The 27476-nt window shown below is 42.8% G+C and overlaps 4 protein-coding genes across 8 annotated transcripts in view; all 4 read right to left on the reverse strand.

Moving 5' to 3' along the window:
* Positions 1 to 21: 21 nt before the first annotated feature.
* On the reverse strand, positions 22 to 2011 carry LOC106651016 (protein D2-like). Its single transcript, XM_014369340.2, has 5 exons — positions 1820 to 2011; positions 1610 to 1719; positions 1406 to 1526; positions 410 to 620; positions 22 to 304 (listed from the first exon to the last, which is right to left on the reverse strand). Exons 1-5 carry the CDS (start codon positions 1839 to 1841, stop codon positions 163 to 165), a joined length of 606 nt encoding a protein of 201 aa, XP_014224826.1. The 5' UTR covers positions 1842 to 2011; the 3' UTR covers positions 22 to 162.
* Positions 2012 to 2204: 193 nt separating this feature from the next.
* Positions 2205 to 3260, reverse strand: LOC106651065 (protein D2-like). Its single transcript, XM_014369402.2, has 4 exons — positions 3184 to 3260; positions 2990 to 3096; positions 2737 to 2872; positions 2205 to 2641 (listed from the first exon to the last, which is right to left on the reverse strand). Exons 1-4 carry the CDS (start codon positions 3200 to 3202, stop codon positions 2283 to 2285), a joined length of 621 nt encoding a protein of 206 aa, XP_014224888.1. The 5' UTR covers positions 3203 to 3260; the 3' UTR covers positions 2205 to 2282.
* Positions 3261 to 3512: 252 nt separating this feature from the next.
* Positions 3513 to 5091, reverse strand: LOC106651125 (protein D2-like). 4 transcript variants are annotated; one of them, XM_014369502.2, is made up of 3 exons: positions 4985 to 5091; positions 4112 to 4360; positions 3513 to 4032 (listed from the first exon to the last, which is right to left on the reverse strand). In XM_014369502.2, the coding sequence occupies exons 2-3, from the start codon at positions 4305 to 4307 to the stop codon at positions 3680 to 3682; spliced, it is 549 nt and encodes a 182-aa protein (XP_014224988.1). In that variant the 5' UTR covers positions 4308 to 4360; positions 4985 to 5091; the 3' UTR covers positions 3513 to 3679. The 4 variants fall into 4 exon arrangements, with proteins under 4 accessions (XP_014224988.1, XP_014224987.1, XP_014224989.1 ...); XM_014369501.2 differs by lacking the exon at positions 4985 to 5091 and adding an exon at positions 4805 to 4978; XM_014369503.1 differs by lacking the exon at positions 4985 to 5091 and adding an exon at positions 4741 to 4826.
* A 680-nt stretch (positions 5092 to 5771) lies between these two features.
* LOC106651124 (M-phase inducer phosphatase-like) overlaps positions 5772 to 27476 on the reverse strand; it is an 80811-nt gene continuing 59106 nt past the window's right edge. Inside the window, exons 1-3 of one of the 2 annotated variants that reach the window (XM_014369500.2) lie at positions 9333 to 9537; positions 8827 to 9025; positions 5774 to 8135 (exon numbers count right to left, since the gene is read on the reverse strand). In XM_014369500.2, coding sequence (XP_014224986.1) covers positions 6654 to 8135; positions 8827 to 9024 — 1680 coding nt within the window. In that variant the 5' untranslated portion in view covers position 9025; positions 9333 to 9537 and the 3' untranslated portion in view covers positions 5774 to 6653. Of the gene's footprint in view, positions 8136 to 8826; positions 9026 to 9332; positions 9538 to 27476 lie in introns of those variants that run through there. The other variant, XM_014369499.2, reaches the window with a different exon arrangement.

Raw genomic sequence — 27476 nt, forward strand, 5'->3', positions numbered from 1 at the left:
CCATCTTTAAATCACTTTAGACAATCATACTTATGATTAATGGCGCAAAAATTGCAAGAGTTATTATTGATAGATAAAAGCAGTATTGATTTATCACTGAAATTGTAAACCAAGGATTACACAGCAGACAAACGTAATTTAATTTTCGGTCTCGAATTTTTTTCAATTATAAATTCCCAATTGTCGACGAATTACCGGAACGGTATCGTCATACTGAGCTTTCATGAAGTTTCCAGCTAATGGACCTTCCAAATTGTACTTTTCGACGAACTTGGCCACGGAGAACCGATTCCTTTTTTTGTCCCTGAAAAATAATTTATTTTATCTTTGGCTCGAAAAGTTTATTGAGCAATAAAAATGGAGTAACTATAAAAGATGAGCAAAGTTAGTGAAATAATCAATAATGCACCTATTTCCTATGCGTCTTTCATCGAAAGTAATTGATCCTTGATTTTGTCTGTACAAAAGAAAAACGTATCTGTGGGCGCCGCTATTTTTTGGTGGTGCGGGTCCAACATATTCAGTCAAAACCTCTCCTTTGTGTACTTTATCTTCAGGAATGTTTCCGACTACCCAATGTTGCCATTCACGAGCATAGCCGCGAACCGGTACGTCTGGATCTGCAATAGTTCGAAAGTTTTAAAAATATAACTGTTTTTTTTTGCTTCACGATTGGTGCAATTAATACGCATTGGTTGACTAAAAATCTGTTAGTAATAATCTGATTATTTTATTTTAAACTTTTTCAAGATTCTACGTTTACTATTTACATAACTTTTGTGAACTAAATCTTTCAAAAATTTTTTTATCAGTTACACCATCGAATAGCATTGACTTCACAGATTTAGTTTTGAAATTAAGCAAACGTTGTATAGCCAATTGCCTCGAAGCGTTGAGCATATACAGATGTATGAATTTGTATGTACCAACACGTTACAAACGAAGAATACAAAAGAAGAAACCTGTTTTCTGGTGAAAGTTTCGCGTAGGCATATACATAACAATTGAAAGTGAAAAATAATAACCAATTCGTACAGGAGCAATTTTGTTTTGCACAAGCATACCTAATTTGTTATTTGTAAACTATCATTTATTTATGCATAAAAACACGTTATTGATAACTTTCTAGAATTATTGATTCATATTTATTTATAGAATCAGTCTTTTTTCGTCAAGCTTTGTGACGTTTTAAAATTTTCCTGTAATTTTATAAGATTAAATGGACATTTAGTTTTAATAAAAAAATATGGTGTAGATTTTTAAATTCTTAAAAAATTGGTAAAAAATTCTAATTTCTTATTAACATTTTAGATTTTCGATCATCATTATTTAATTCCTTATATTAATAAATTTATTAATCGTGCCTAGTTCATTAATCTTAGAAAATATCTTAATTTAATAATACCTGTCATGAAGAGTGTATATAAAATGCCTCCATCGTGTTTATAATGTACTTCTGGTATATTTTGGGCTTCAGTCGGTGTGATTTCGGTTCCTAACTTTATTTCCTTGTTGCCATATTTAATCTAAGACGAAAAAATTTTTACTTCAATTTTTTCAACTAGTCGAGTTAGATATAGCTAAATAAAAATTGAAAAAATGATAAAACCTCAATTGTTTCATTCGGAGAAATGGAAATGATATCTGGTTCAATTTTAGCCGCTTTAAATTCGGATATAACATCTGCCGACGCTATTCCGACGACCAAAATGAAAAAAGCTGTAATTTAACGAACGAAAAATCGGTTGAGATTATTTAAGATTTTATTACAAAAATCTCATTCGATTTAGAATTGAAATAGCTAAGCTAAAATACTCACCTAAACGCTGCAAATGCTTCATCGCGCTTCCCTGTTATTTTACAGACTGATTCAAGTTTCACTCGGAGAGAGTATATAACTTGTCGCCTGCCTATATAATATGTAGACGTGCGACATTCACAGCGAACCTCGAGCAAAGCACTAATGAAATTCATGACGTATTTTAATTCGCAAATTTCAAAGATTAATATAGAGAACCAAATTATAATGATCATAAACTCATTCAAGAACTCGAGTTATACTTCCTTTTTTTATTGATAAAATAAACAAAATTAGATTTTTATAAGCAATTATGAGATCCAAAAATATATGTTGCATGATTTATTCTTTTTTTGGGAAGATATAATATGATACGAGATCATATTACAATAAAATTAACGAAATAATTTTTGCAACGGTTTCAAGCAAGCAACCACCCTCAAATATATTTTTTTGCGCCTTACTCATGCGTCAATTACAATGTTTAATTATTCTCGCCCAACTGCTTATGTATTGTAGGCACATAGTCGTCGTATTGAGCCCTGAACATGTTTCCAGAAATAGGCTCGCCCAATTTGTATTTATTGGCGAAATTACGAATGTTAAATGACGGACGGCCTGCGCGCTCGTGTTTGCTTACTCGCGCCTCCTGGATGACCAATTTTTCCGGCTGCTTGTAGACCAGTAATACGTATCGATGAAGACCGGTACCTTTTGAAGGCCCCGAGCCTACGTACTCGACGATCGCCTCGCCTTTCGACAAATCACCACCTGGAATATTGGCCACCAACCAATGGAGCATTTCTCGCATTTTTGGATCACTTGCGCTCGGTGCGTCCGGATCTGTACATATAGTTAATTAAATAAATCCATTAGAGAAAAATGACTGAATTAGATTATGTTTGGCCAAGTATGCTTTATTAATATTTATAACTTACCAACCATGGCAACTGTATAATATGCATTATCCACAGTAAACCATGCTAAGGCTGGAGGATCTTTGACAATAGTTGGCGTCAATTCTTCTCCGAATCGTAAATCCTTATCTTTTTCGTTACTGTCTTTATATGTCACCTGTGCATTACGTTAATTATATGTTATCTTTTCCAATAAATTTTATCATTTTAGCGTACAATCATCTGGAGAAAAAAAATGTATTACTGAATAGATAGAAATGGAAAAAAAATTTACCGCGAGCATTTCACCCGGCGCCTTGACGATGACATCTGGAACTACACCGGAGGAAGTAAAGTCCGTAGATATATCAACCGCAAAGGCGAATGAACACAAAAAAATACCTATAAAACCAATGAATAAAAAGTTCTAACACTTTACTCAGATTAATGATATGAATATTTTTCTAAATTATTTTGAAAATCACGTACTCGTTAAAATGTATCTCATTTTTGTATGGTTTCCACTTCTGAGTGGCAGTAAATTGATATGGGCTTACAGATTTATACTTCGATTAAGTTATATCACAGACTAGCTTTGCATGACAAAAGAAATAATAGAGCATTAAAGTCATTTTCGAAAATTTGATTATTCAATGAGCAACTGCCGGTGATTTAGATTGTGCATTCAAATAAATAGCAAAATGGTAATTTGCTATTTTTCTATGCTTGAGCCAAGTATTCCAGCAGTAGTAACTGGTGAATCGATTTTCTTATTTAATAGAACTGTATTTAAGAATGAAAATAAAAATCCATTTATCTCAAAAATACATAAAGTGATGTTATCTTTATTCAGTTATTAAACAAATTTCTATAAATTCCAACATCAACATTAGACCTTGATAGAACATTTTGATTACCGGAATATAATAAAAATAAGATGCATACATAAAAGCAGGTTGAACATATAAAAGTCATTGTCACATATTTATCCCCCAAGTTGTTTATATAAAATAGGTACATAGTCATCAAAAGCAGCCTGATACATATTGCCAGCAATAGGATTTCCTAAGTTATACTTTTGGGCAAACTTTTTGATGGAAAAGTTGTTACGACCATCTCCACTTCTATTTGTAAGGCGTTTTTCGTCAAAATCGAGTTTTCCAGGTTGTTTGTATACTAGGAAAACATAACGATGCAGACCAGTATCTGGTGGAGGACCAGATCCAATATATGCAGATAAAACATCTCCTTTTGAAACATCTTTACCAGGGATATTGGTAACTAGCCAATGATGCCATTCACGGAACTTGGGCTCTTTACGACTAGGAGCATCTGGATCTGCAAATTTTAATGAATATATTAATCTTTCAAAATATTAATTATGTGTTATATAATAATTTATGAACAGTTTTTTTACCTGTCATACACAAGGTGTAAAAGCTGCTATCATCTGCATTCCAATCAACAGTTGGTTGATCTTTTACTTGGGTGGGAGTCAACTCTTTGCCAATTTCCACATTGATACCACTTGGATAAGATACTTTAGCGACAGCAGCTGGGACAGTATCAACCACGTCAGGAATGACTTCATGAGTTTTTAGAGCTTCAGCCATGCTTGCTAGAAACCTTCGACCGATGTTCACAAGAGGTCTTTTTACTAATGCAGCTGAAAATGTTATATCTTATAGCAGGAGTTATTTAAATACATACTGCAAAAACATTTATGTTAAGGCAATGAGGTATTTTAAATTCTGTAAAAAGTTAATGTATATGAGATTGTAATATATCAGCATAATTCTGGAGCATTACATACTTTGGAAAATTTCACAGAAATTTAATATATATTTTTATTGTGGGCACAATAATTAAGTTCACTGCCTACTGAGAATCTGCTGTGTAGAATGTTCCAGAAATCGATATAAAACAAATTACAAAATAAAGATAAAAAGAGGTTATCAATTTAATCATATCTCTTTTTAGCAATGAGATAGATGCAAACATAAATACAAAATAAATAATTAATTTTTTTGAATGTAGATAAGCAACCTCTTCTTTGATTGTTAGGATTTACGTGGAAAGCTGTATTTAACTTCAGAGATAATTCAATTACTTGCACCGACGATGAAAATCGACATAGCTGAATTTGCACTATCAGTTATTTGTTTTGCGCAACGTAACTTAGCACTGTCACAGGCAAATTATGTGTATAGGTGTATTTATAAATATTTTATACAAACGTATGTAATTTCTGTAAGAAAAATATTCCTTCTAGAGAAGAATAAAAAAATACCTCTGTAAATTATAAAATAGTCAATGTAATATATATGCACGCTGTGACTGTCTCACAATTCACCGGCCGCTATAAAATAATTTGCAAAGGTACAATCTTAAGGTGCTTTCACATGAAGAAATGTAGTTCAAATAAAGCACGGCCAATACTCATTTTTAAATTATATTTCTCAAATATTGATTCATAGTAAGAGCTTATTAACACATTTAGGTCAAATGATTAAAAGTGACCAAATAAAAATTAAAAAATAAATTAAGCGATAAAGCTATTTATAGAGATATAGAAAGATTTGGTATAAATGAGTTAATATTTATTCTCATGTTACTTTAATAACAGTTTAATGTTCCTTTTTTTAATTTGTAATTAATGAATACAAAATATTGCAGTTCTGTCGATTTTTCGTCTGCACATTGAAAATTATTTTAAGATGAAAGTGAAAGTGGGTGAGAAAGTTGTTTCAAGTTATATTATGCAGAACAGATATGTTCCGGTCGTAAAAATCACTTTCAACTTTATCAGCCACATTAATAGAAATGAAAAACCCAAGCTGCATTTATCATTATTTAATAATTATAATATTTTTTTCTCGAATAAGTTTCTAGCGTGATTTCGCTTCATGATTTGTTTCATAATGTCATTCAAATGAAATATTTAAAAAATTGATTTTTCGTCCAAAAATATGCAATGATAAATAAATTTCAATTTATTTATAGTATCTTGTTGTTCGAAATCTCATTTTGGTCAACTTGAATTGTTAAAATTAAATTGGTACTAGAGTAATAACGATTTATATTATTTTGTATGACAAAATTATATTTTTCTTTATAATTTACATAATACTTTGTACAGCATATAAACTATTTTGCACGTGTTAAAGGGAAAGTTACAAAGAACTTTTTATCCCATTTTGATCAATAAATCAATTTCCCTATAGTTTTTGTAACAAATATTGTATACAATAATATTATACATATTGAGACAGATAGTTCATTAAAAAAGAAACAAGAACATTTATACAATTTTCTTTTTCATCGAGTGAAAAAGGTATAATTCCATTTTCTCAATTCATTTGAATTCATTTGATTTCATTCGACTTTCACTCAAATTAAAATTTATCTAATGGCGCAAAAATTGATTTGGTATATACAAGCTAATCAGCGAACTGAAAAAATTGACTAAGTCGCTTTTTGCTTAAGTCTCGCCTCGTCTTTTCCGCTGCGCCTCAAAATAAATATTTAACATACATTAAATACTCACTCACTCTCACACATAAAAGAAACATAGAGACATAAAAATATGGATTTGCATTTCTCTCATGATCACTTGGAAGCTGACCCTGGCCTTTTTTACGCCAAAATATAAAAAAAAGTTAGAAAATTATTTTAAAGCCATTTTTAAGCGCGGCTGTCGAGGCTCAAGCCTGCTGCGATCGTGTTTTGCAATAAAAACTATTTACATTTGCACATAAATCTCGCGGAAATTTTGTGAAATTTTCCGAGAACAATTTCGGTGGAGAAAAATTCAACAAAATACGCGAAATGCCTTAAGTCTAATTTTGTTCCAGTCAATTCTTCGATCCATGTACAATATTAAAGCTATAATACATTAGATGACTCGTCCTTCCTTAAAAACAAAAAAAAGAGCGCGGCAATTGAACAAGATGGTACGATTAAAAACCCAGTCTTTTGAGATTCGCCCGAGCTGTGACGACGTTCGCTCGGTTGATCTTTTCGCCTTGCCACGTTTTGCTCTTGCTTCGAAATAATTTAAGGTCGGACTCGTGAGCTGGATCCTTCATAGGTTTGTAACCTCGAGGCGTGCAGTGCTGGGGTTGCTCTTCGTAGAATTTCTGATAACCTCCGTGGAGGAGATAAATTTCCGGATAATGAAGAGCCGGGTAGTGCTCCTTGTTGCGCTGGCGATCGATGTTGCGCAGGAATCTCGACAGATTCGGACCCCGCTCCCAAGAGAACTCGCAGTGAAAAATGATGACGCTCCTCTTTTCGCTTTCCGATTCGATCGAGGGCACGTGCGTCAGAGGATCGAGGAGAAACTGCTCGATCATGTCTCGGCTGTAGAGATTGATGGCGCCGGGAACGTGGCCGGCCTCGAACTCGTACGGATAGCGGCAGTCGACGATCTTGAAGTCCTTGACCAGCTTGTCGAAGTCGCCGTTGATGAGCTTGACGAGGGTCTCCGAGCTAATGGACTTGAGGTCCTCGTGCTCTCCTACGGCGAGGGGCAGGATGCACGTCTTGGAGAAGTCGCCCGTCAGGTCCTCGTCGGTCGTGCTGCGGTGGATGGCCGCCTTGACCTGGGCGTGCGACTCGGGCTCGTAGCGGGGACAGCGCACCTGCTCTGGCGACACGAGCATCGGCGAGCTGCCCAGGGCGGAGAAGCTCAAGCTCTCGCGGAAGCGCTTGCAGGACCTCTCGGGGAAGTTGGGCGAGCCGGACAGGACGGGCGGCGAGTCGCACGAGTTGCGCGAACGCTTGACTAGAATGGGTGACTGCTGGGTCGGAGGCTCGGGTCGCTTGAACGAGCGCGCGCTGTTCTCGTCGGCGAAGGCGAGCTTGGCCGTCGAGCAGGTGGCGTTGGGCGACCTGAAGAGGCACGATCGGGCCCTGGGCGCGCTGTTGGGCGGGCTGCTGTAGTCCGCGTAGCCGTTTTTTGGCGCCGCTTCTTGAAGAGGCAGCTGGGAACGAAAGCCGAGCCTCGGTCGCGATCGTGGCGCTGCCACGGCGGCGGCCTCGGGGGGCGTCGTTGCCACCACGCACATCTCCATGGAAGTCGACTTTTCCTGCACGAATGAGCCGCAAATGAGGCTGGCCAGGTTCTGCGGTCTCGGACCGAGCTCCCCATCGAGGCTGTCGACGTCGGTCAGCTCGTTGAAGCCATCGTCGAAGCTCTCGTAACCGGATGAGAGGCTGTGGAACAGGCTAGACCTCGTGGCTTTCTTGCGTTGCGGAGACATGCCGAGCGGAGAAGTGCAGGGACTGCGCGAGTCCGAGCTTCGTCGAGGAGCGACGCCGAACGGCTCGGCGAATCGGAAAACGACGTTTTGAGAATGATTTTCATCGTAGCCGCTGTCCTGGCTATTTCGGTCGTATTCCTCCAAAGGCATTCTTTTTCTCATTCTCAATCGGCCAGGCTGTATCGAAAGAAAAATACTAATAAGAATATTGTCGCAGCGTGTTATCAGGAGTCTCGAGTGTGCAAGGGCAATTGTTTATTTCGCGGGTGAGCTGAAGGTCCAATTTTTTCCGTTTCGGAGCAAGTGAATCTATGAATAAATTACCAAGTGGTTTTTTTTTCATGTTTTTTTTTAATTATAAATGTATAAATGTAAATTACGTAGCTAACAGGAGTGAGAAAACTACGAATGAATCCAAGCGAAGCAATGAGCTTTCGGAGTCGGCAAGTTCAAGTGTCTGGGAGAGAATTTCATTCATGAGTCTCGAATCATCAAGTGTGCGCACGCAGAATAGAAGCCGGCTCCGAGTTTTGGCAATTGGCTGCGTGAGTGCGAGCGAGCGCGCTTCTACTACAGCCGAAGCTATATATATTTTTTCTATACATATATATAGCTGCACGAGAACGAGAGACACGATGCATATGTGTAGGTATGTGTGTGTGTGTGCGTTGGTATGTATAGCATATTCGAACTGTGCGCGAGTATAGGTATAATATTATACGCGTCACACATGCACAAGGGGAGAGAAAAAGAGAAAGGGAGCGAGCGAAAGAACTGTAGGGAGCTATAGCTGCGGCTCTCCCATATATTTATATACGTGTGTAATGTGTGTATCGGGTTCTGAAGTATTAAAACAGCAGATGCGAACCTTGTGTGGTGTTGAATTCTTCGTTTCAGGGCTAGCCATGGCGGTGTCGTACATTTTTTTTGCGTAGGGCGACAACAGCTCCGGGCTGGTTGTGCTTCGCGACGAAGCCATGCCCAAGAGTCGAGCTTTTGATCTTTTCAAAAAGTCACTGCTCGTTACCTCCGGCGAACCCTTGATCCTGAATCCATTTCCAAACATTCTGTAAAAATAAGCATTGACGCGAAGGTTAGAATTTTCTTCTCACTACTGACACGTTCTTATTTGTATAATTAATTGCCTTAATTTTTTGACAATCATTCAAGCTTGCTTAAATGTTTGTCTCATAAATGAAAATAAAAAAAAAATCAACAATCGAATGAATGATTGACAAAAAGGGTATGAAAACGAGCAAGGTAGATGTTCCAGACAGGTACTTTAAGATGTTTGTACCAAGCCATTGCTCCAAAGTCAGGGTGAAGTTTCTCGATAACAATGAGAAAAATTGATGCAAAGTAAGAAAAACGTACCAATGAAAACAGTTTCTGAGTTGATTTAATGTCATGAAAATCGGATCAGTCGTCGCTTGAGATAAGGTAACTTATGACGCCGGCCTTGCGAGCGCCTCTCAATCGGGTTTGTTTTTGTGATTTTTTTTCTTTTTCGTCCGCGGACACTGACACACAGGACGCGAACCGACACGGCAGGCGATTGCCGCGCGACTGACGAACTGTATCGCCGCCAAATCGTTGCTACCGCCGCCGCGAGCGAGCTTTACGCGCCGAGTAAGCCGCGCACGATGCATTTCTCTGACTGGCGCGCGAAACGACGATTTTTCACACGTTGTACGGTGGCTCCACACGGTGGGGTTTTTTCGAAAAACTGCGCGGACCTACGGATGACAACAGTCCCACTGACGTATCGCGCCTGATCGACGACTTCACGGCGTACTTGGGCTCCGAAAGTCAAACGTCAACAGAAAAGAGCTTTTAACCGAGTCACGAGTCCGGTTCGACGAGCTTTGCCGGAAAGCAGTCCTCGTAAAAATCTTATGGGATACACATAAGCCGAGAGAAAACTGTTTTCCTTCGAGCACACCTTTTGAGCGTAATATATTTACGAGCTGTGCGAGTTTTTTCGACGAAATTTTATTGCGAAAAATTCGGAGTGTAAGCGTTATTGCTTATCGTTCACAGTGCGAGTTTTGTCAATTTTGCGACAAAGCTTGAGAAATAAGAGCCGATGAATGAAGCTGCAAGCACACAATCCAAAGAGGCGCGGTTCACTATTATAGAGGAAGTTGCAAAGCGATAAGCAAGCAAAGTAACACTTTTCTGAGTAGATATCTTGAAGCACTGAAATTACTGCAGGAAAAACTATACGACGGATCAAACGATCGAAACGAGCAAAAGCTCAACAGCAACGTTGCTGCTATCTCGAGCGAAAGACGAAGACTCTTTATACGTTATTTTTCAAACAACTTGGCAGAATTTATGTACATCACAGACTTTGTTAATCACTTTATACAATAATTCACACTTTCTAGCAAATACAGATCACTTTAAACTGCAACTCCTCATTACCTGGTACATATGTTAATACCGATGTTTTCGGAATCACAATCCATTTCATACATCATGTTGAAGGATCGATATTTTTGCGCAACTGAACTTCACACCATATCATGAACGTGGTATCGGTAGTATGTACATCTATACATTTATTTGATTTTTTTATCCACATTCGTGTGATTGTATGATGTATTTAAATGTACGGTGTGCCGTATCAGTTGCAAGCAACAACAACACACACACACACACACACAAACACTCTGTGAGTACGAGGCGCGATACGCCAGGGCACAGTTACTGCTTCGACGGATGCGAGCGAACTACGAGTCTCCGAGAGGGGAACGACAGCTTATATAGACGCGATTTCGCCCTTCCCGCACGAAGCGGCGGCGCGCGCTCAGGATCCCAGATAGTGGGGACTTGTAGCCAATCCAGCGCTCCACTCTGTCTTCTGTATACTTATAATCTATATATACACGTGTGTGTACAGCGAACACATACATTGCAACCCCTGCGTGTGTATATAGTGTATACAGCATAGAGCCCCTTCGGAGGCGCTTGGCGCGCACGCGGGCCATCTCTCGCGCTCTTTTTTTCATTCGCATTGCACTATCTTTCTCGCTCTATCCCTCTGTCTTCCGCGCTTTAACGCTCTATTCATATTTTCTATTCTATCGCATTACACTACACTAGCTAGTGCTTGACGTCACGATTTTATACTCTCACGCATATCTTAACTTTTGACAACCTTTCCCTTTTTAAGTTTTCATTTTTTTTTGTTTTATTCGTTCATCTAATGCTTTTATTTTTCATGTAAAGAATATAGCCTATAGTGATTGACATTCTTTGATATGGCATTTATCGAAGTAAAAATCAATTTGAAAGCTAGAAAAGGATTATAAATTGTATTACGATCATTGTTATTAAGGGGTGTACAAGTCAAAGTGATAAGTGCGCAAATGTATTTTTATCAATAAGAAATACAATTTCGAGTCATCGTATACATTTAAAACCCAATTATTTCGAAGGTGTCACCCACTGGCTTGATTCAAACATTTGAGACAAGTAGCAATCGGAGATTTGATCGTGTGAAAATTGAAAATAAGATTCACTTTTTATGCACGTGTAATTCGTCGCGATCAAATGACCGAATATCAGAGTTGGAGGATATAGCAGCTATTGAAATGGTAACTTGACCATTTCGATTCCCAGCGAATAGCGTCCTCACACTTATATACAGAAGTCATCTATCGATATGGCATAGGCATGATGTTAGCTTGTAGGTTTTTAATGTCAAATCGATCGAATATAAGTCAGTGGTGCGGCTATGACAGTAGTACATTTTCTAGCTTTCTCATTTCACTTTCTCACGGAAGTATCCGCCGGTTTTTTAAATTATTAATAGCTGGTACAAGCTATTCAACTGTCCGTGCATTATAACAATGTTTCGCTGAACAACAAGTTGTAATATGATCATTTATTTCAAAATAAACACCTGTATTCGATGCACTTGCAGCGAATTTGGTCATTCGCGAAGACTCGATTATACTCCTCCTTTTACTCAATAAGTTGTGCAAATGTCATAAATGCGCAGTCGAACCTATACACGAGCTACGTCAATCTGTATAACGTACCCCATGATGTATAGGATCGATCAGAGGAAGAAACAGCAGCAAGACAATGGTCAAGCAGAAAAATCATGCACAATGGTCAAATGCATCGTTGCGTACTTTTGAGTGTACTTTGAATGGGCATTCCGCGTATAGATTACGCAGGACGCGATTGTGTACACGTACATAAGGATCCATCGATCGCGTCAAAAAGGCCAAGAAAAAGAGACCGGGAATAGGTCGTTTTCCGAGGCTACACCCGCAAACAGAGCGCGACAGTACATAGAGAACGAGAGAGCGAGCGACGTTTTATAATAGTCGCGGCGCCGATTGTAACTCACGTCGGTGGTGGCTTGGCATATTATGTATAGCGTACTTGGTCTCTCTCTCCCGCTGAATGGTTTCTCCTGGAAATCATACCTCTCCTTTTCCGTTATGGCCTAGAGCCCAGGCAACCGAGAGATTTTTAGCCGCGAGAAGAAGGAATCCTCGTGGAAGGCGCCAAAGCGAGCTGCCTCCTTACAAGCTTCCTCTTTTCTCTCCCTTCGTGTACGAGCAACGACCAATTTCTATACCTTTTCCTGCGCTCATGAGAACAGGTAGCAAACATACACACACACACACGAGCGAGCGGCAAAGTGTCTTGCTAACGTCCACCTACGTGCACAAATACTAATGCGGCTAGAGCAGCAGGTAGTACGCTAAGATTAGCGTATGTATGTACGCGCGCGTGTATTCGTATACGATATTGGATAAGTGTATGTGTGTGTGTATTGGTAAAAAAGCGCGCCAAAGTGCCTCAAAGCAGCCACGATCGAATTTTCTCGCTCCGAACTCGCTTGCTCGCTCTCGCACGCACACGAGCAAACGCACATTTTGACATGTACGTATTACACAAACACGCGCGCAGACGAAGCGGTAGCGGTACTCTTTTTCTCTGAGCCTCCAGATTCTGCTCTATAGCTGTATGGGTGTTTGCGCGAGTCCGCCTTTAAATTCTTATTCTTCAACTTGGACACACAATGTTTCACCTGATGCACACGAAGGGCCACCCCCGAATTTTTCCAGGCTTAGCTTGGATTTTTTCTCACATATGAGCGCAAGAATGAGACGCGTTAACTTTGAAAAGCGCACACACCCAAGAACGTGTACTTACTCACGAGCTATGGCATGCCGATGAATCAATTCTACAGCTCATTGGCATTTATTTCATTTCTACCAATGTTCAATCTCTTCTCTATTCAATTTGACTCGTGCTCGACAATCGGTTCTTTGCTTTTATCTACACTTTTTACAATTTTCACCTTCGCTTTTGCCTAAAACGTACGTTACGCGACTGAAGTTACTTCCTTTCCGAGCATTCATTTTCCTTCCCCTTTCTTTATTATTTAAATAATCTCGCATATTTTTCGTATTATTATTCACAAAAGCCAAGGAATAACGAAAACATTCATTATTTGGTTCGTCAGTTTTGCTTTGCTCAATTACAGCATATTTCTGGATAAACGCGAGATAAGAGCATCAGAGTACTTGATAAGCAATAAAAGTCCGCCGAAAAAGTTGGCTCGCAGGTTCTTATAGGTCGGTGGATGGCAGTACGTAACGTATGCCATATACTTTTAAAAAACTGGTTTCGATTTAACGGCCGCAGCGCGCGCGAGTTCGATGGTAAGATGCAGAATCTCGCACCCAAACATTCTTGTCTGTCGTCTTGGCCGGGCCAAGCCGGCCGTCGGGGCCCTGGCTATTCGCGAAGATGGCCGGACCGCTTCTTGGCGCGGAGAGGGTCCTTCATCAAAGGACCAGATTATATCAAAAAGAACGAGTATGTGCCCAGTACCGAGACAGAGCTAAATCATACCGCCCGAGCAAGGTGGGTTAACCCTTGCTGTATTTCGACCGCCAAAACACTGGCACAATAACAACAATTTTTTTACCTGCATCAACGCTTTTTGGTACTTTGTTGATTCCATTTTTAAACAAAGCATTGCAATAAGAATATCACCATAAGCATTAGAGTAAAAACTAATTCTATCTTTTACGATGCAATGATTTTCTGATTATTTCTATCAAATTAAAAATTGATAACAAAACATACTACAACAATTGTTTTTTTAAGAATTATTTAAAAATTTTAGAATGGTATTTATGCATTCACTAGAATTTCTCGCTATTATTGAGTTATACAATATAAATTATATTAGTTACGTATCAAAATGGAAAAATGTCAATGTTAAGACAAAAATATGTTAGTCAACTTTAAATTTACTGAAAATTCTTAGAAATAACTATTTTTCGAATTATTCATAATTTTCCCATAAAAGTACGTTAAAATAATAAAATTATTGGATCGCTCTATGTTAAAGAATAAGATTCATTCCATATTTCAAGTGCATTTGAATACGATCTACTCCTTTAGTTAATATTGTTTGTAAGTTGATTTAATTTTTAAGTATTTTAGCAGAAAAATACTTAATATCGTTACAAAACTAAGGCAAAAATAAATGTATGGTAATTTAGAACCGTAATCGAGGCGTCGAATATTCAGTTACCAATCGACTCATAACCATCGGGCTAATTAATTTATGCAATAAAAAAGCTCATAGTTACAGTGTAGAAAAGTAGCGACACACGCGCAGGAGAAAAGCAAAAAAAAGAAGTACATATCGTCGAGTAATAGCGTAGTTGATCCTAACGACCAAAAATAAGACGAAAGAGCGCGCGGCAAAAAATAGAGCGTATACTAAGGGAGGACGAGGCATCTACGGGGCTACTTTCTTGGGGCGAAAGAGCAACAAACGACGAGGCAGGCATAGAGACGGCGGCAAGACAGTTGTTGGCCGGTAACGATGGGCCTCTCGCTCGTATCATATGCATAATCGCGCGCGCGTAGTACATACGGGGCCAAGGGTCGCAAACGGAGGAAAAGAAGACGACGGCGACGAATAAGAAGAAGAAGAAGAAGTAGGAGAAGAAGAAGAGGGTTAGGCGGCGAGCCGCAGCGGCAGAGGCAGCATACAGCAAAGGTTTCGGCTACAGGAGCGAAAGATCCTGGATTATTAATAGGTAGGGAGAGAACCGTTAGCGCCATAGTTCCAAGTCCATCTCCCTCAGCTGCAATGATAATGACGACGACGACGACGACGACGAGGACGAAGAGAAGCCCGAGCCGTAAGGGCTGCACTACTCGGCCGCTGCCACTCTTATACATTTATACCGGCTTGTTTATTATTCGCGCATTTACATACGAGGCACACGCGAAACGGAGCGTGCCGCGCGCGAGCCGAGAGGCCGATGCCGAGTCCGAGCAACCAGTACTACAACTCCTTCAGCCAGTACATATATAATGTAAGCTAACAACAATATATGTATCGGGACGCTTTCGTCTTACAGTCCAGGGGGGGTCGTCGTGTATTATTGCACGACTCGTCCGCAGCCTTAGCCCAGGAGCCGTATAAGAAGAAATCGCCGCGCCGAGGAAAAGAAGACGCGTCGGCAGGTATTATATGTATGTAAGTATACGTATCGGCCAGGCGGCCTCTTGCTTCAACAATGCACGAGGCGAGCGTAAAAAAGTCGTGTTGCCCGTTCCGGTGCTGTGCGCATATCATTTGCAAAATCATGCTATGTAATAATACGAGCTCGCTCGGGATAAGATTTGTCGGTTGGTCCTCGGCGTGGCTAGCATATACATATAGGCTCGAGCCTCGTGCCTGTCTCTTTAACTTTTTTACTAGCAGCAGCAGCAGCACTCGCGCGCAGCTGTCCTGGAGCCGCAACGAGTAGCCGAGGCTCTTTAAATGAACAATCAGCACAAGTTTTAAATATTCTTTGCGCGCGAGCGATGCACGCAGCCAGCCCCCGACCGTTCGGTATCTTGCCGAGCATGCATCGATTCGGAAGCTCACTTTGATTCATTGACCAACGTTTCGAGAACGACGACTGAAGTAGTTTTATTTTTGCTCTGGCGTTGGAGTTTTTTTTCGTGCCCTCGTCTCCCGGCTGACCGATAAAACTCGAATACTTGGCTCAGGCTCGAGGCATGAATGAACGGCTGGTTCAACAAGCCGACTCTCGACTGATAAGCCGTGCCCCGCTAACAGCTGATACCGAGCTCTCTCGGCTGACCTTTTGCCGAGAATGAAAATAATCTCATTGATTTTTACGGACGTTGCCACGAGACGATCGCATTTTGTAAAAGTTTACTCGTATGAATTAGAAACGGCTTAGAAATCGTCGAAATTTTGGAGCACATATTTTTATAAAATCGCTTACGCCTTGCGAATTAGGTATGCACAAAAGTTCATTGGCGCTGAAAGCTTCGGGGGCAGTTCGGCCTAGGTGTGCATGAAAATCAACGAGCGTATGAGACAATAGAGGGCATGCATTTATGAAAAAATAATAGAACGATTAAGGGTTTAACAAAAGCCTAGTGTAGTGACGGCAGCGGCACAGTATAATAATAGCAGCGTTGCACACAAGCAAGCAGAGGCAGGCCTCGGAGCTGTGCGCCCGCCGAGTCTTGCGCGTCTTGTCTGAGCAATAAATTCAACCCTCTAACGTCGCCCGACTCTCTTTTCGCGCATAAAGGGGAAAAAATGTAATGAAAAAGCTGCTGCGAAAGGAATATAACGTCTTCGCGGTTAGGTGAGCGCGTGCAGTACATGCGCTCAAGGGTTAAAGGCCAACTCAGCACGATTTGCACAGGCAATGCGAATTCTCTGAAGAATATGTACGCAACAACGTATATAAACGCGCGCGAAATTTATCCGAGCGGAGCAAGAGAGAGAGAGAGAGAGAAAGAGTTTAACGAACTCTGCGCGCGAAACATACACGCACACACACACACACACACACATCTGCGCTCGTTCGTTGGTTCGTTCATTGCTGCGTATCGATATCCCCCAAGGCTGCCGAGGCCGCATGTCAAGAGAGAAAGAAAGAACTCGAGAGACGAGGAGTGCGTGCGAAATGTATATTACGCGTATTATATATGGGCGAACAATCAATCGATAAGGGGGTCAGTGTTAAAGGCTGCAGGCGGCTGATCGGCCAAGGTGCGCGTATGCCGTCGAAGAATCGAGCCGAGTCGGAATATTACTTATCGCGCCGCACGCGCGTATCGTCGCAGCTAGCAGAGATCCATTGGATGGCAAATTCCAATCCTATAATATTCGGCTTATTTCATCGAGCCCTTGCGCGAACGGCTTTCAAGTCCCGAGCCGTCTCGCAGACTCTGCTGCACTGCAGTTCTCCGCTCTGCGAGAAAGGAGTGCCGAATCGACACCCCAACGTACTTATTGACTTTGGCTCGCTTTGCCGATCATCAGCTGCTGTCGAGCGTAACATAGCTTTTTCGTTCTGATCGCCTCCATGGGTCCGACGCAAGGATCCCGCCGCACGCAGTTGCGCACGTTTGACTCTTATATAAATGTGCGAAGAAGGTATTATATAATATATAGGCTGAACGCCGAACGCCCGTAGCAGTACATCTTGGCTCGCTTGGCTACGGTGCGATCGGGGCTACGAGCCCCCCCAAGGGTTGCAGGATCCGAGCTGTAGTATAAGCGTCGCACTACTAGTCGCGCGCGCGCAAGATGGCTATTTTCTTCTCTGCAGGGATGATGATGATGATGATGATGATGACGACGACGACGCCCGACCTGATACTCCTTCGGCCTCCTTGCCCAAGAAGAGAAGAAAAAGGGGAGGGGGTAACGGGCCACGCGCCATCCAGTCTGCCGGTTTTCAGCCGTGTACGTACGCGCGCGCGTTCACTTATATTTATACGCAAGCACATGTACCACCATACCATGTTATAGCTGTTTGCCTAGTATATGTACGCACGCATGAGCCTGGATCATTACTCTTGGTGTGTGTGTGTGTGTGTGTGTGTGTTTGTACGGATATCGGTGCACGGCTGTATCAGCCTGTATGTATATGCGACACACAAGTGGGGATCACAGCGGGATGATGCATAGTTTTCGGTGCACAGATGCGCCCGACACCCTTGTTGCTTGTACCGGCTCTCTCTCTCTCTCTCGATGTACCTACTTTGCAGGCGGCGGCATCGTTGCGTCCTTTTTAAAGGGCTGCTGCCAGGCATCGCACTCGACATCCGACAACGTCTTTCAAATATACTTCATCCTTATACTCGGCTGTTGCCGCGCGCACAAATTGATTATTCATTACTTGGCCTGCATCGACCATCTTCCACTTATGAAGCTACTTACTGCTATGCTCACATGTAGAATGATTCACCGTATCGCTTCGATGGATTAACCAACGGTAGCTCGATCGATTCATTCCATTAAATAATCTATAATATAGTTTATTGGTTTCCCAAGTGGCTTAACCGCTCGTAAATTCAATTTCATTAAAACAATATACGGTTGACGCAACTCGTCGATCGCACAATCGGTTCAACGACTGATCAAGAGTGGATTTTGGCAATCGCGCTCGTGTGAACGAGTTTTCGTGACCGATCGCTATTTCGTTTATCAACTCGTTTTTTGAAAAATAATTTTTACCAGAAATTTCACGGAATTGAGACATTGAAAACTCATCGATTGGCGCCTACAACATGAATTTGCGATTTGCTCATCTTGTTGAGAAAAAAAAGTATCATCATTTCCTAACGAGAGCACGAACGATGATCCAAACGTCTTGTGTGCTCAACAAATGAAATTAAACTTTACGTATCGAAATGATAATTCGCTTTGGCTGTATGTTGGACGAAAGCTGCGAAAGTGAAATCGAGTACGTGCGAACTGGATATCGAGTAGTGGGGTGCGAATCGATCGATAAAGGCCATCGGCGAATTCGCAAGTCGTGTGCGCCGCAGAGACCTATATTCAACATATCTTCGTCCTCAGACGCTCGATGCGGAGAACATACGGCCCCGCGCGCAGTGCAAGCTGCAGAGAGAGAGAGAAACTTGGGCGCGCAGACGGTGGCGGCGACGGCGAAAGGGAGCGAAAAGGCAAAAAGGCGCAGCAGCTGCGTTTGCAGTTATGTGCTGCTGCTGGCCGGTTATGAAGCGACCCCAGCAACGATGACGACGACGAGGATGGCGACGCGATGTGCAGTATATATAATAATGTATATAAATAGCGAGGCGAGGCTCGCACATGTGCGCTGCGCAGCACATATTATGAAGAGATACTCGTGAGTCGTGTGGCTTTGCAGGATGGTGCACATCGTGTGCGGAACCACAAATTGCAGCAGCGACCCGTCACAGCCGGGCCTATGTAGCTCGAAAACTTGCACCGCACCACTGCATTGATTACAATTTTTGTCTGCACGACTAAGATATCAAAGCTGAATTTCTTATAAGCTTTCCTCGAACCCCTGCACTCGTCGTCGTTAACGTTACTTGCCGACGATTAGTTCGCAGTTCTATGTACTCGCCTTTCGACTCGCGACGTCAAGCCTCATTGTTTTAATATGCCTCTGGTTTGTGGGCTTTGCTGCAGTGCCCAACACATACGCGTACTTAACATGCCTATACAAAGCCACATTGTTGCTCGACGCGCATTCATATGTACGTATACGTCTCGATGCCGAGTTGTACCCTACAATTGCTGTATATAGGTGTACGTTATAGCTATATATGCCACGCTGGCTCGTTGACATTGCGCACAACTAACACAACCCTTAATTAAGTACGCAGCCACGCGACTTACTGGCATTATTTTACGGCCACATGCACTCCGCTGCCTCTCGTTTGTTTCTCCGATCGAGCGCATGATGATCGTTGACTGCTGCTCTGCACGCATAAAATATAGCTATACATATAATACAAGATGAAAAGAGAGAACTGCGTAGCGCATATTACATAAGGGATGACGACGACAAAACTGGCTTCACTCTCGAGTGTACGTATATTTGCGAGTCCTTCGTGATTGCACCGTTGAGCTTCGATGCGACGCGCACCAAAGTTCAAGACACGTACATAAAACGTACAAATAGAAATTCATGCCGGCTTCGAGTGCCTCGGCTAATGCCGAAAATTATGAAACTCATATCGTAAACGCGCTCGTGCCGACGTTTAGCTCGTACCGTTCTATTTGAGAAACAACAAGTCGCTTACTTTGATATCATCATCCCGCCGCAACTATAAGACAGATTTTTCAAAACGTCAAATTCTATGAAAACTCGCGCTATTTTGGTCGCGCTGTTACGCCGATGATGATAGAAAAAACAACTGCGGGTGCACTTGAATTTTTTTTTATTTTCCTGTCCACGCATCGTCGAAGGAGAAGGAGCTCTAGTTCTGTATTGGCAGATGAAAATAGACGAAAACTTGATTGACTCGCGCGGACGGGCCATTTGTGGACGAATTGACGAATTGCGGAAGGGGAGAGATATACACAGTGTACAGGCACACGCGCGTAGATATCCAGCTATGAAAGTAAGAAGTAGGAAGGAAGGAAGCTCCAAGTACGCAGCGCAGCCATCCACATTTTCGCCTCCTTTGCTCGTCATTGATTTTTCTAGGGGTCAGATGTGCATATAGTCTTGAAGTAGGTAAAGGTAATCTTCTTGCCGCCCTCGGACTTGCGCCGAGTTACGACTCAGTCTTTGGCCGCTGCTGCTGCTGCTGCTGTTATTGCAACTAGGGGTTACTGCACGTTACGGCAGTCCTAGCGCAAAGATAACGGTGCAAAGCGGATCGTGTTTATAGGCGCAGCCAAGCAACAGCAGCTACCAGGCAGCGGGCTGTATACGGGCTCACCGTGTTCGTGACTATAGCTATGTAGCTGTGTAAGGGATGTTGGTATCGGGACTGCGCAGATGGTGCATAATACGGGAGTTGCCACCACTACTACCGATGGCAGTGCTAGTATACGGCTAGTGCCGCGCGCTGCACATTATGCCGTTGTTTCTGTTGCAGGGGGCATGGGGGAACTGCTGCTACGATTTGAAAGCGCCTCACACACACACATATGACGAATACGTCTGACAACGCGTGTATAATAGATTGGGTCGCGTGGCGCGCGACGATATGCGCGTGCGTGAGCTCATGGCGAGACCATGTTCTCGCCCGGAACGTTTTCTTACCGCAACTGATAACAATTTGCAGTGGTTAAAGCTCCAAATAGCCATGGTACTGGCGCACTGCAGTAGATTCAATGTCTCTGTTGCATAATACCGGCGTGCAAATACTAAACTCTTGCGTGCAGCGGCAAAAGTGGAGTTTGCATAGTCACGCGTGGGGATCAAGAAATAGAAATATCCATCATCTTTGTGGTACATTCGCTCACAAGCACAAAAGGAGGTGTCGAAAGTGTAAAGAGCTTAGAACTAGTTTACATATTAGCTACATAATATCGTGGCATCGCTCCATAAAGCTTCCTCCTCGTGTGCATACCGACTGCAACGCACAGGTGTACCGTACACCTCGAGCTTATAATAATCGATGGCCTACGTTTGCTTCGTGGAGAAATTCTCCAAAAGCTTCGGGCGGCGATACTCAATCAGGCCTATGTAAAATTGAACGTGACAAGTGGTGCGTGCCGAAGGGCTGCATCAGCTATCCTTGTCAATCGTCTCGTGTCAAGTGTGTCGATGCCGCGTCGATTATCGTACTAATCGTGTTCGTCAATCGACGTGCACTTCATCTTTCTACTTGTACACGTACTACCTCGAGCTCGCTCGTTCGCAGCACATCACTTGAATATAAGCGGCGGCACGCCTCTAGACGATAGCTGCTAGGCCGATGCTGAGTGAAGCGGGCCAGGCGAACCATAATACACACGAGGAGAGCTGTTGCTGCTCGATCATCAGTATTCACGAGCCGTATTGAGTTTTTCGCTTGCAACGACATCGTATGGTCTTTTTGTCATTGATACGGAGATACGCCGCCGCGCTATCTCGAGCCTGTTCGCGCCGAGTGTCAACAATTCTTTGTATATCAACGTGTTAACGCCGCGTATATCGAGTCGTTTTCAATGTCAAATCGCACTCGAAGGAATTCCCGTGACTCGTTATAGAGACACTAGTTTTCAATGTCGGAGAAGTGCTGAGAACCAGTGACGCTCGCTCGGAATACTAATCTTACCCGTGGAGTGTCTATATCCTCGACCCTTTCTATTGAGCATTCCACAATTAAATTATGTCAAGCTATGAGTATTTTTCTTGCGATTCGTGACTCGAATCGAATTTTCTTTTCGCACACGATATTCGTTATTATAGTTATTCGTAGGACTCGAATGATGCAGAAACACGTAATTATCGAAATCAGCCTTGCTGCATAGAAAATCAATATTTTGACGAAAATTAGGAATTTAAATTTGAGCAAAGTCGCATCTTCAAGGTTTCATCAGTTTAAATATACGAACGGTAAATATTTAGAATTAGAAGCGACAAGTCGTTTCCACATGTACATATCAATTAACAGCTGCTGCTCCACCTAATGCGCATAATGACGCGCCAAAAGGAAGCACGAGCCTTCCTTCGCTCGCTCACTGCCTCGGGCTATATATAAGTCTGTCTGTGTATATGATAAAACATGAACGCGAAAAGAGAAGTAAAGAAAAAAATTTTGGCCAAATCCTAGCAGTCGCAAGTCGCAAAACTCACGTACACACACACATAGAACGAGGTGCGCATATATGCGTTACGCACATATAGGGTAGACTAGACACTGCTCATCTTCATATGCATATTAGAGGACACCTTGTGTGCGTTTATATACGAGGCCGGAAGAAGGAAAAACATATTGGGCTGCTTCTGCTGTTGAATATCGCATCGGCGTAAAAGACGTCGTCGTAGACGCATAGGCGCGAAAAAAGGAGCGACATATCACCGAGGGAGAAGCAGTTAGCGTAGACTTCACACAGACAGCGCAGTTACTAGACGTACGGCCACATAAATAATCGGAGAAGCGGCGAACGAACCCCTGGCGACGACTAGGACGAGGAGCCAACCGAAAACTTCGTGTCTGCTACTGCAATTCAACGACTTCGACTAGGTATCGTGAGATTGGCTGCTTTGCGCGCAAAACTACGACGACGACGATCGCGTGAAACGAGATCATCGGGACTGCTCCGCTCTCTCTCTCACTCTCTCACTTCGGCATTTCTTTTTCTCGAGCAACCCTCTGTGCGGATTTTCAAAGTCCCATCCCCAAACGTCATGTTTATTAGAAGAGAATAGCCAGCCCCTTGAAGTACGCGGGAACGAGAGACGTACGGCAATTTTCAGCGAGTCGTCTTGTCAAATTGGCCACAATATAGAGATTGGATCGGCTCGATGCGAAAAATATATAAGGGTAAACGAAAGCTGCAGCTCTCCTGCCAAAGAGCAATCGCTTTTTCAATACATAATATAAGGGCCCGATGGCTTCGATCCGGTGGACCCAATCGATAATTAAAGGCAACTTCGTCAGAGTATGAATTTCATGTTAAACAATTGCTTCATCGAATAACAAGCAACCACGAGACCTGTCGTAGGAAATGCTAAAAGACCATCGCGCGCATAATTAGAAATCAGGAAAAGTTGAGCACAGTCGGGTTAAATAGGTCGAGTCGGTATGTATAAGTGGCGGAGCTTCTCGATCTATGGGTACTGTTTTGGCAACGATGTCTCACCCTCTTGCCGGTCGCACCACGAGGTACAGTGACCCTTTGACATTCTCTCTCATGGTCGCGACGTCGAACTTTTTCCGTGCGTCGAAACTTTGGGCATTCTTATACATCGTACACGAACAGGCGAAGCATCGCAACGGCGGTAATAGCATCAGCATCCACGGCTGCCGCTTTTTCCCCTCGTTGCGAGGATGAGAAAGGTGGAAAAAAATATGCGCGCCTCGTTATGTGCCCTCGTGCGATGAGAATATTAGAGAAAAACGGGAGGCATGACTCAAGGCTATTATAGGACAAGCCCTAGTGGTCTGCGTATCGCTGAGTAGTCGCGATTTTCGCGCGCGGCCGTGAGAGATCAGACGGACCAAGTTCAATTTATATAACGAGACAGATCGCGCCGCGCATCATCGTCGCAAGCAGTGGCGCCGGAAAAACCTGAAGAACGCGATTAGAAAACTGGACGCAGTTTCTCTCTCTCTTTCTCTCCGTTGGCGCTTTTGGAAGCTGTCTTGATTTTCGCAACTGGTCCGCCGAGTCTTCATCCCCGTATAGTCTTTGCGTTGGTCTTTGCGAATCGATCGCGCGGGCCTAGTCTTGGCTAGACTCTCTTATTACGTATAATAAGCGTTCGCACCGGTTTCTCACTCGGCCGCGTTGTTTAGGCGCATCTGCGCGAATTCCTTCCTCATGGTTTCGCGCGCGTATCTACTTATATGCCCAGGCGCTTCTGTCTTAGATATAGGGGACACGGCATAGACATAGAGCAACTTCGCATTATAAAGTTCCGTGGGTAAGGCATCGAAGCTACGTGTGTGCGCCAAGTATATATCGGGCGACGAACGTGAACCAACTAGGGTCGTTCCTGCTATATATTCCTTGCACGACTTTCTAAAACTTTCAGCCGCGTTAAACTTTTATATGACTATTATTGATTTTTCATCGGCTCTTATTGCTAATACATCGATAAGCCTGAATCAGAAATCCATACGTAAGCTCCACACTCGAGCGGAAATTTTAGCCCTCTTTGCTGTGGTGTGCCCTCTTTTACGCGTTAATTCGAACAAAAATTCTCAAAGTGTAGCAATTTTCCACATGTCATGATTTGAATTATGGATAAAAAGTACTTTTTTTTATTTTTAATACTCGCTAGTACATTCACACCAAAACACACACACACACACACACACACACAGTCGGTTAAAATGATTTTCAAGGTGAGCCCAATAGTTCGTTGTCCGAAGTGTGTTATATTAACGTTAGAAAACGAAGGTTCAAATCATTGGAAGCATAGAAGATTTTGTTTTGTCCGTGCTCGATAATCTCTGTTATAATCGCATGTGATAATTACCTTTTTCATCAACTTCACGTCTTTCAGATTGTACATTCTTGCTGAAAAGGAGATTTGACATTATAAAGCACACTGAGAATTTTTTAGGTAATTAATGGTCAGAGCGTTCGGTAGAATCGCCCCATTGTAATCAAGACTGTTCGATCGATCGCCAATGCTTTATCTTTGAAAGCCTTGAAGCTTATTGTGTCGTAGGATCACAAAGAAAAAATTTAAAACAACGATTGCGACATCGAAATATACAGCAGGATTGCAAGGGGCTCTCTGCCGAGCAGCAGTCGGATAATTTATAGGATATCTGCTGCTATAAGGTACATCGGGACTCGTACGAGATAGATATTGTTGCTTGTCCTTGAAGGAAAACAAATGTTTCGAATCCTTACACATAGACACATATATCGCACGATACACATGGCGTGCATCTTCGATCAGATGCGGAAGGGAGAAGCGATATACAAATATACCTATAGGAGCTATAGGTACGAATTCTGCAAGATCTCGTAGCAAGTAAACGTGTGTGCCTGTGGGTCAAAGGGGAGCAGCCGAGCAATTTCTCTCTCTCTCTTTCTGCTCTGCTTCTTCCGTTCTCTCTCTCTCTCTCAGTCGCTCTGTTTTTTCATTAGTTACCTACGCGTAATTCTCGCCTTTATGTCTATATATCTACCGTATTTATAAACTTAAGGGGAGCAAATCTTTTCGTGGGTGTTGCTGGCTGGCTGGCTGGCGCGTGGCGCGTGTAGGCAGTTCAAACGTCAGGAGCCACGCGCCCGCGCCAACAGCTGCCCCCCGACTCGCCGCCGCAAGTGAGTCTCTTATATGTATCTACCTACCTACCTAACTACATATAAAGGTAGCAGCATACGTTATTACAGCCACCTCTGCTGCAATCCGTATAAGAGCTAAATACCTTAATACACGTAGCATAAATATAGGATGTAGTCCAGATGCTTTCAAGACTGTTGCGAGTATCAATCGAATCCTCCATTCCTCCTTTTCTTCTTCCTCATCTTTAATTAATTTCTCGTTATTTTCATGTATCGATCATTGATAAATTATTGACGCACCAACAAATCGAGGACCAACAGTTTTTTTGAACTCCAGGTGCTGATTTTGGATTCGACTTGGAATCGGTGATTTTTTTTCTGTCTGTCTTTACGATTATTTTTTTCCCCCTCGTTCGACCAGTTACATATGAAAGATGCTAAGCAAGCGTTCTGAGCTGATTATAGAATTGGCGCGTGGAGCTGCGATCGATCTTTTCCGCGCTCACTTTGCGGGATAAGTCGAGATTGCGAACGACGGCCAGAAGGATTCTTGTTAAGCATCGGTTCGCACGCACATAGAGGCAGCTCAGTTGCGTTATAGTATAGTGCGCCTCTTGAGTCAGCTCGAACTGCTTAGAAGCACATCGAGGAGAGCGATCAAGTGACGAAACGAGCAAAGATTCGTGCGCAAAGCCAAGTAAAATAATAGCTGCCGAGAGCCACTCGAGGAGAAAGAGAGAAAGAGAGACGATTAAAGTCGCACAAGCTTTACGCCTGCTGGTGACGGTTGAGCATATTATGGCACTCTTTTAATTCTTGTTTCTTTTCTGCCAACGCGAGAGAGAGAGAGAGAGAGAGAGAGAGGAGCCGAGCCCCGAGCAAACTCGGAGTTATATATAGAAAAATATGCTGCTGCTGAGTCGAGTGCGACTGCGTACGGTCGGATGGATGGAGGCCCGCGCGCGACATCGCAGCTCTTTTATACATATATTGTATACACGCTCGGTCGCTTGCAGTATCGGGACTTGTACAAGCCTTTTATCAGTTGGTTCCGCTTCCAAAGCGGGGGCAGACTCTCGCCGCGCGAATACAGAGCATCCGTTTGTGCTTTCGTTTGTCGTGCTTCGTAGCCGAGCATGTCTGTATCAATTGTATGGCATGCGCGCGAGCTGACAAAAAAAGAACGAGCCTCGTCGAGATAGACGACGATATGTGCTCGCGCTATTAGTAGTGGTACACAGGCCGCGACAGCTGTGCACTTGCCTCCTCGCAAGTACATAGACGCGCGCTTTCACGTGTGCCTCCGCCAAACCGACCGATTCATATATATGTACTAATATGACTTGTCGTCGTTTCTTATACGCTCCGTCGCTTCGTCTTGGCTCTCTGTGTACACAGAGGCAGGCGTATATTACTGACGCGAACTGACTAAACAGACAGCGGCGTGCAGGATTTCGCGTCGCTGACAATTTCTACATGCTTCATAAACTAAGTCACGACTCTTTCGGCTGGATAAACAGTTTAGCTGTTTTATAAAAGACGCCGATTAATAAAAAGAAAGCTCACCGCTGGTCGTGCAGCTTCACGTTGTACCTGAAAATTGAAAAACAATATCACCGTGCAGTTGACCAAAGGAACGGGGGCGCCGCCGAATTCGTGTGGTATATAGATGCGTGTTTGCGGTTGTCCCGCCACCTTGTAATATACCAAGGAAAGGTGAGAAACGCAAAAAGCCCGGCGAACAAGAGGCAGCAGCGCAGCAGAGGTTTCGGAGTATCGGAAGTACTCCAATT

Source organism: Trichogramma pretiosum, unplaced genomic scaffold (assembly GCF_000599845.2).
Source record: "Trichogramma pretiosum strain Unisexual culture from Peru unplaced genomic scaffold, Tpre_2.0 scaffold36, whole genome shotgun sequence".
NCBI classification, from domain to species: domain Eukaryota; kingdom Metazoa; phylum Arthropoda; class Insecta; order Hymenoptera; family Trichogrammatidae; genus Trichogramma; species Trichogramma pretiosum.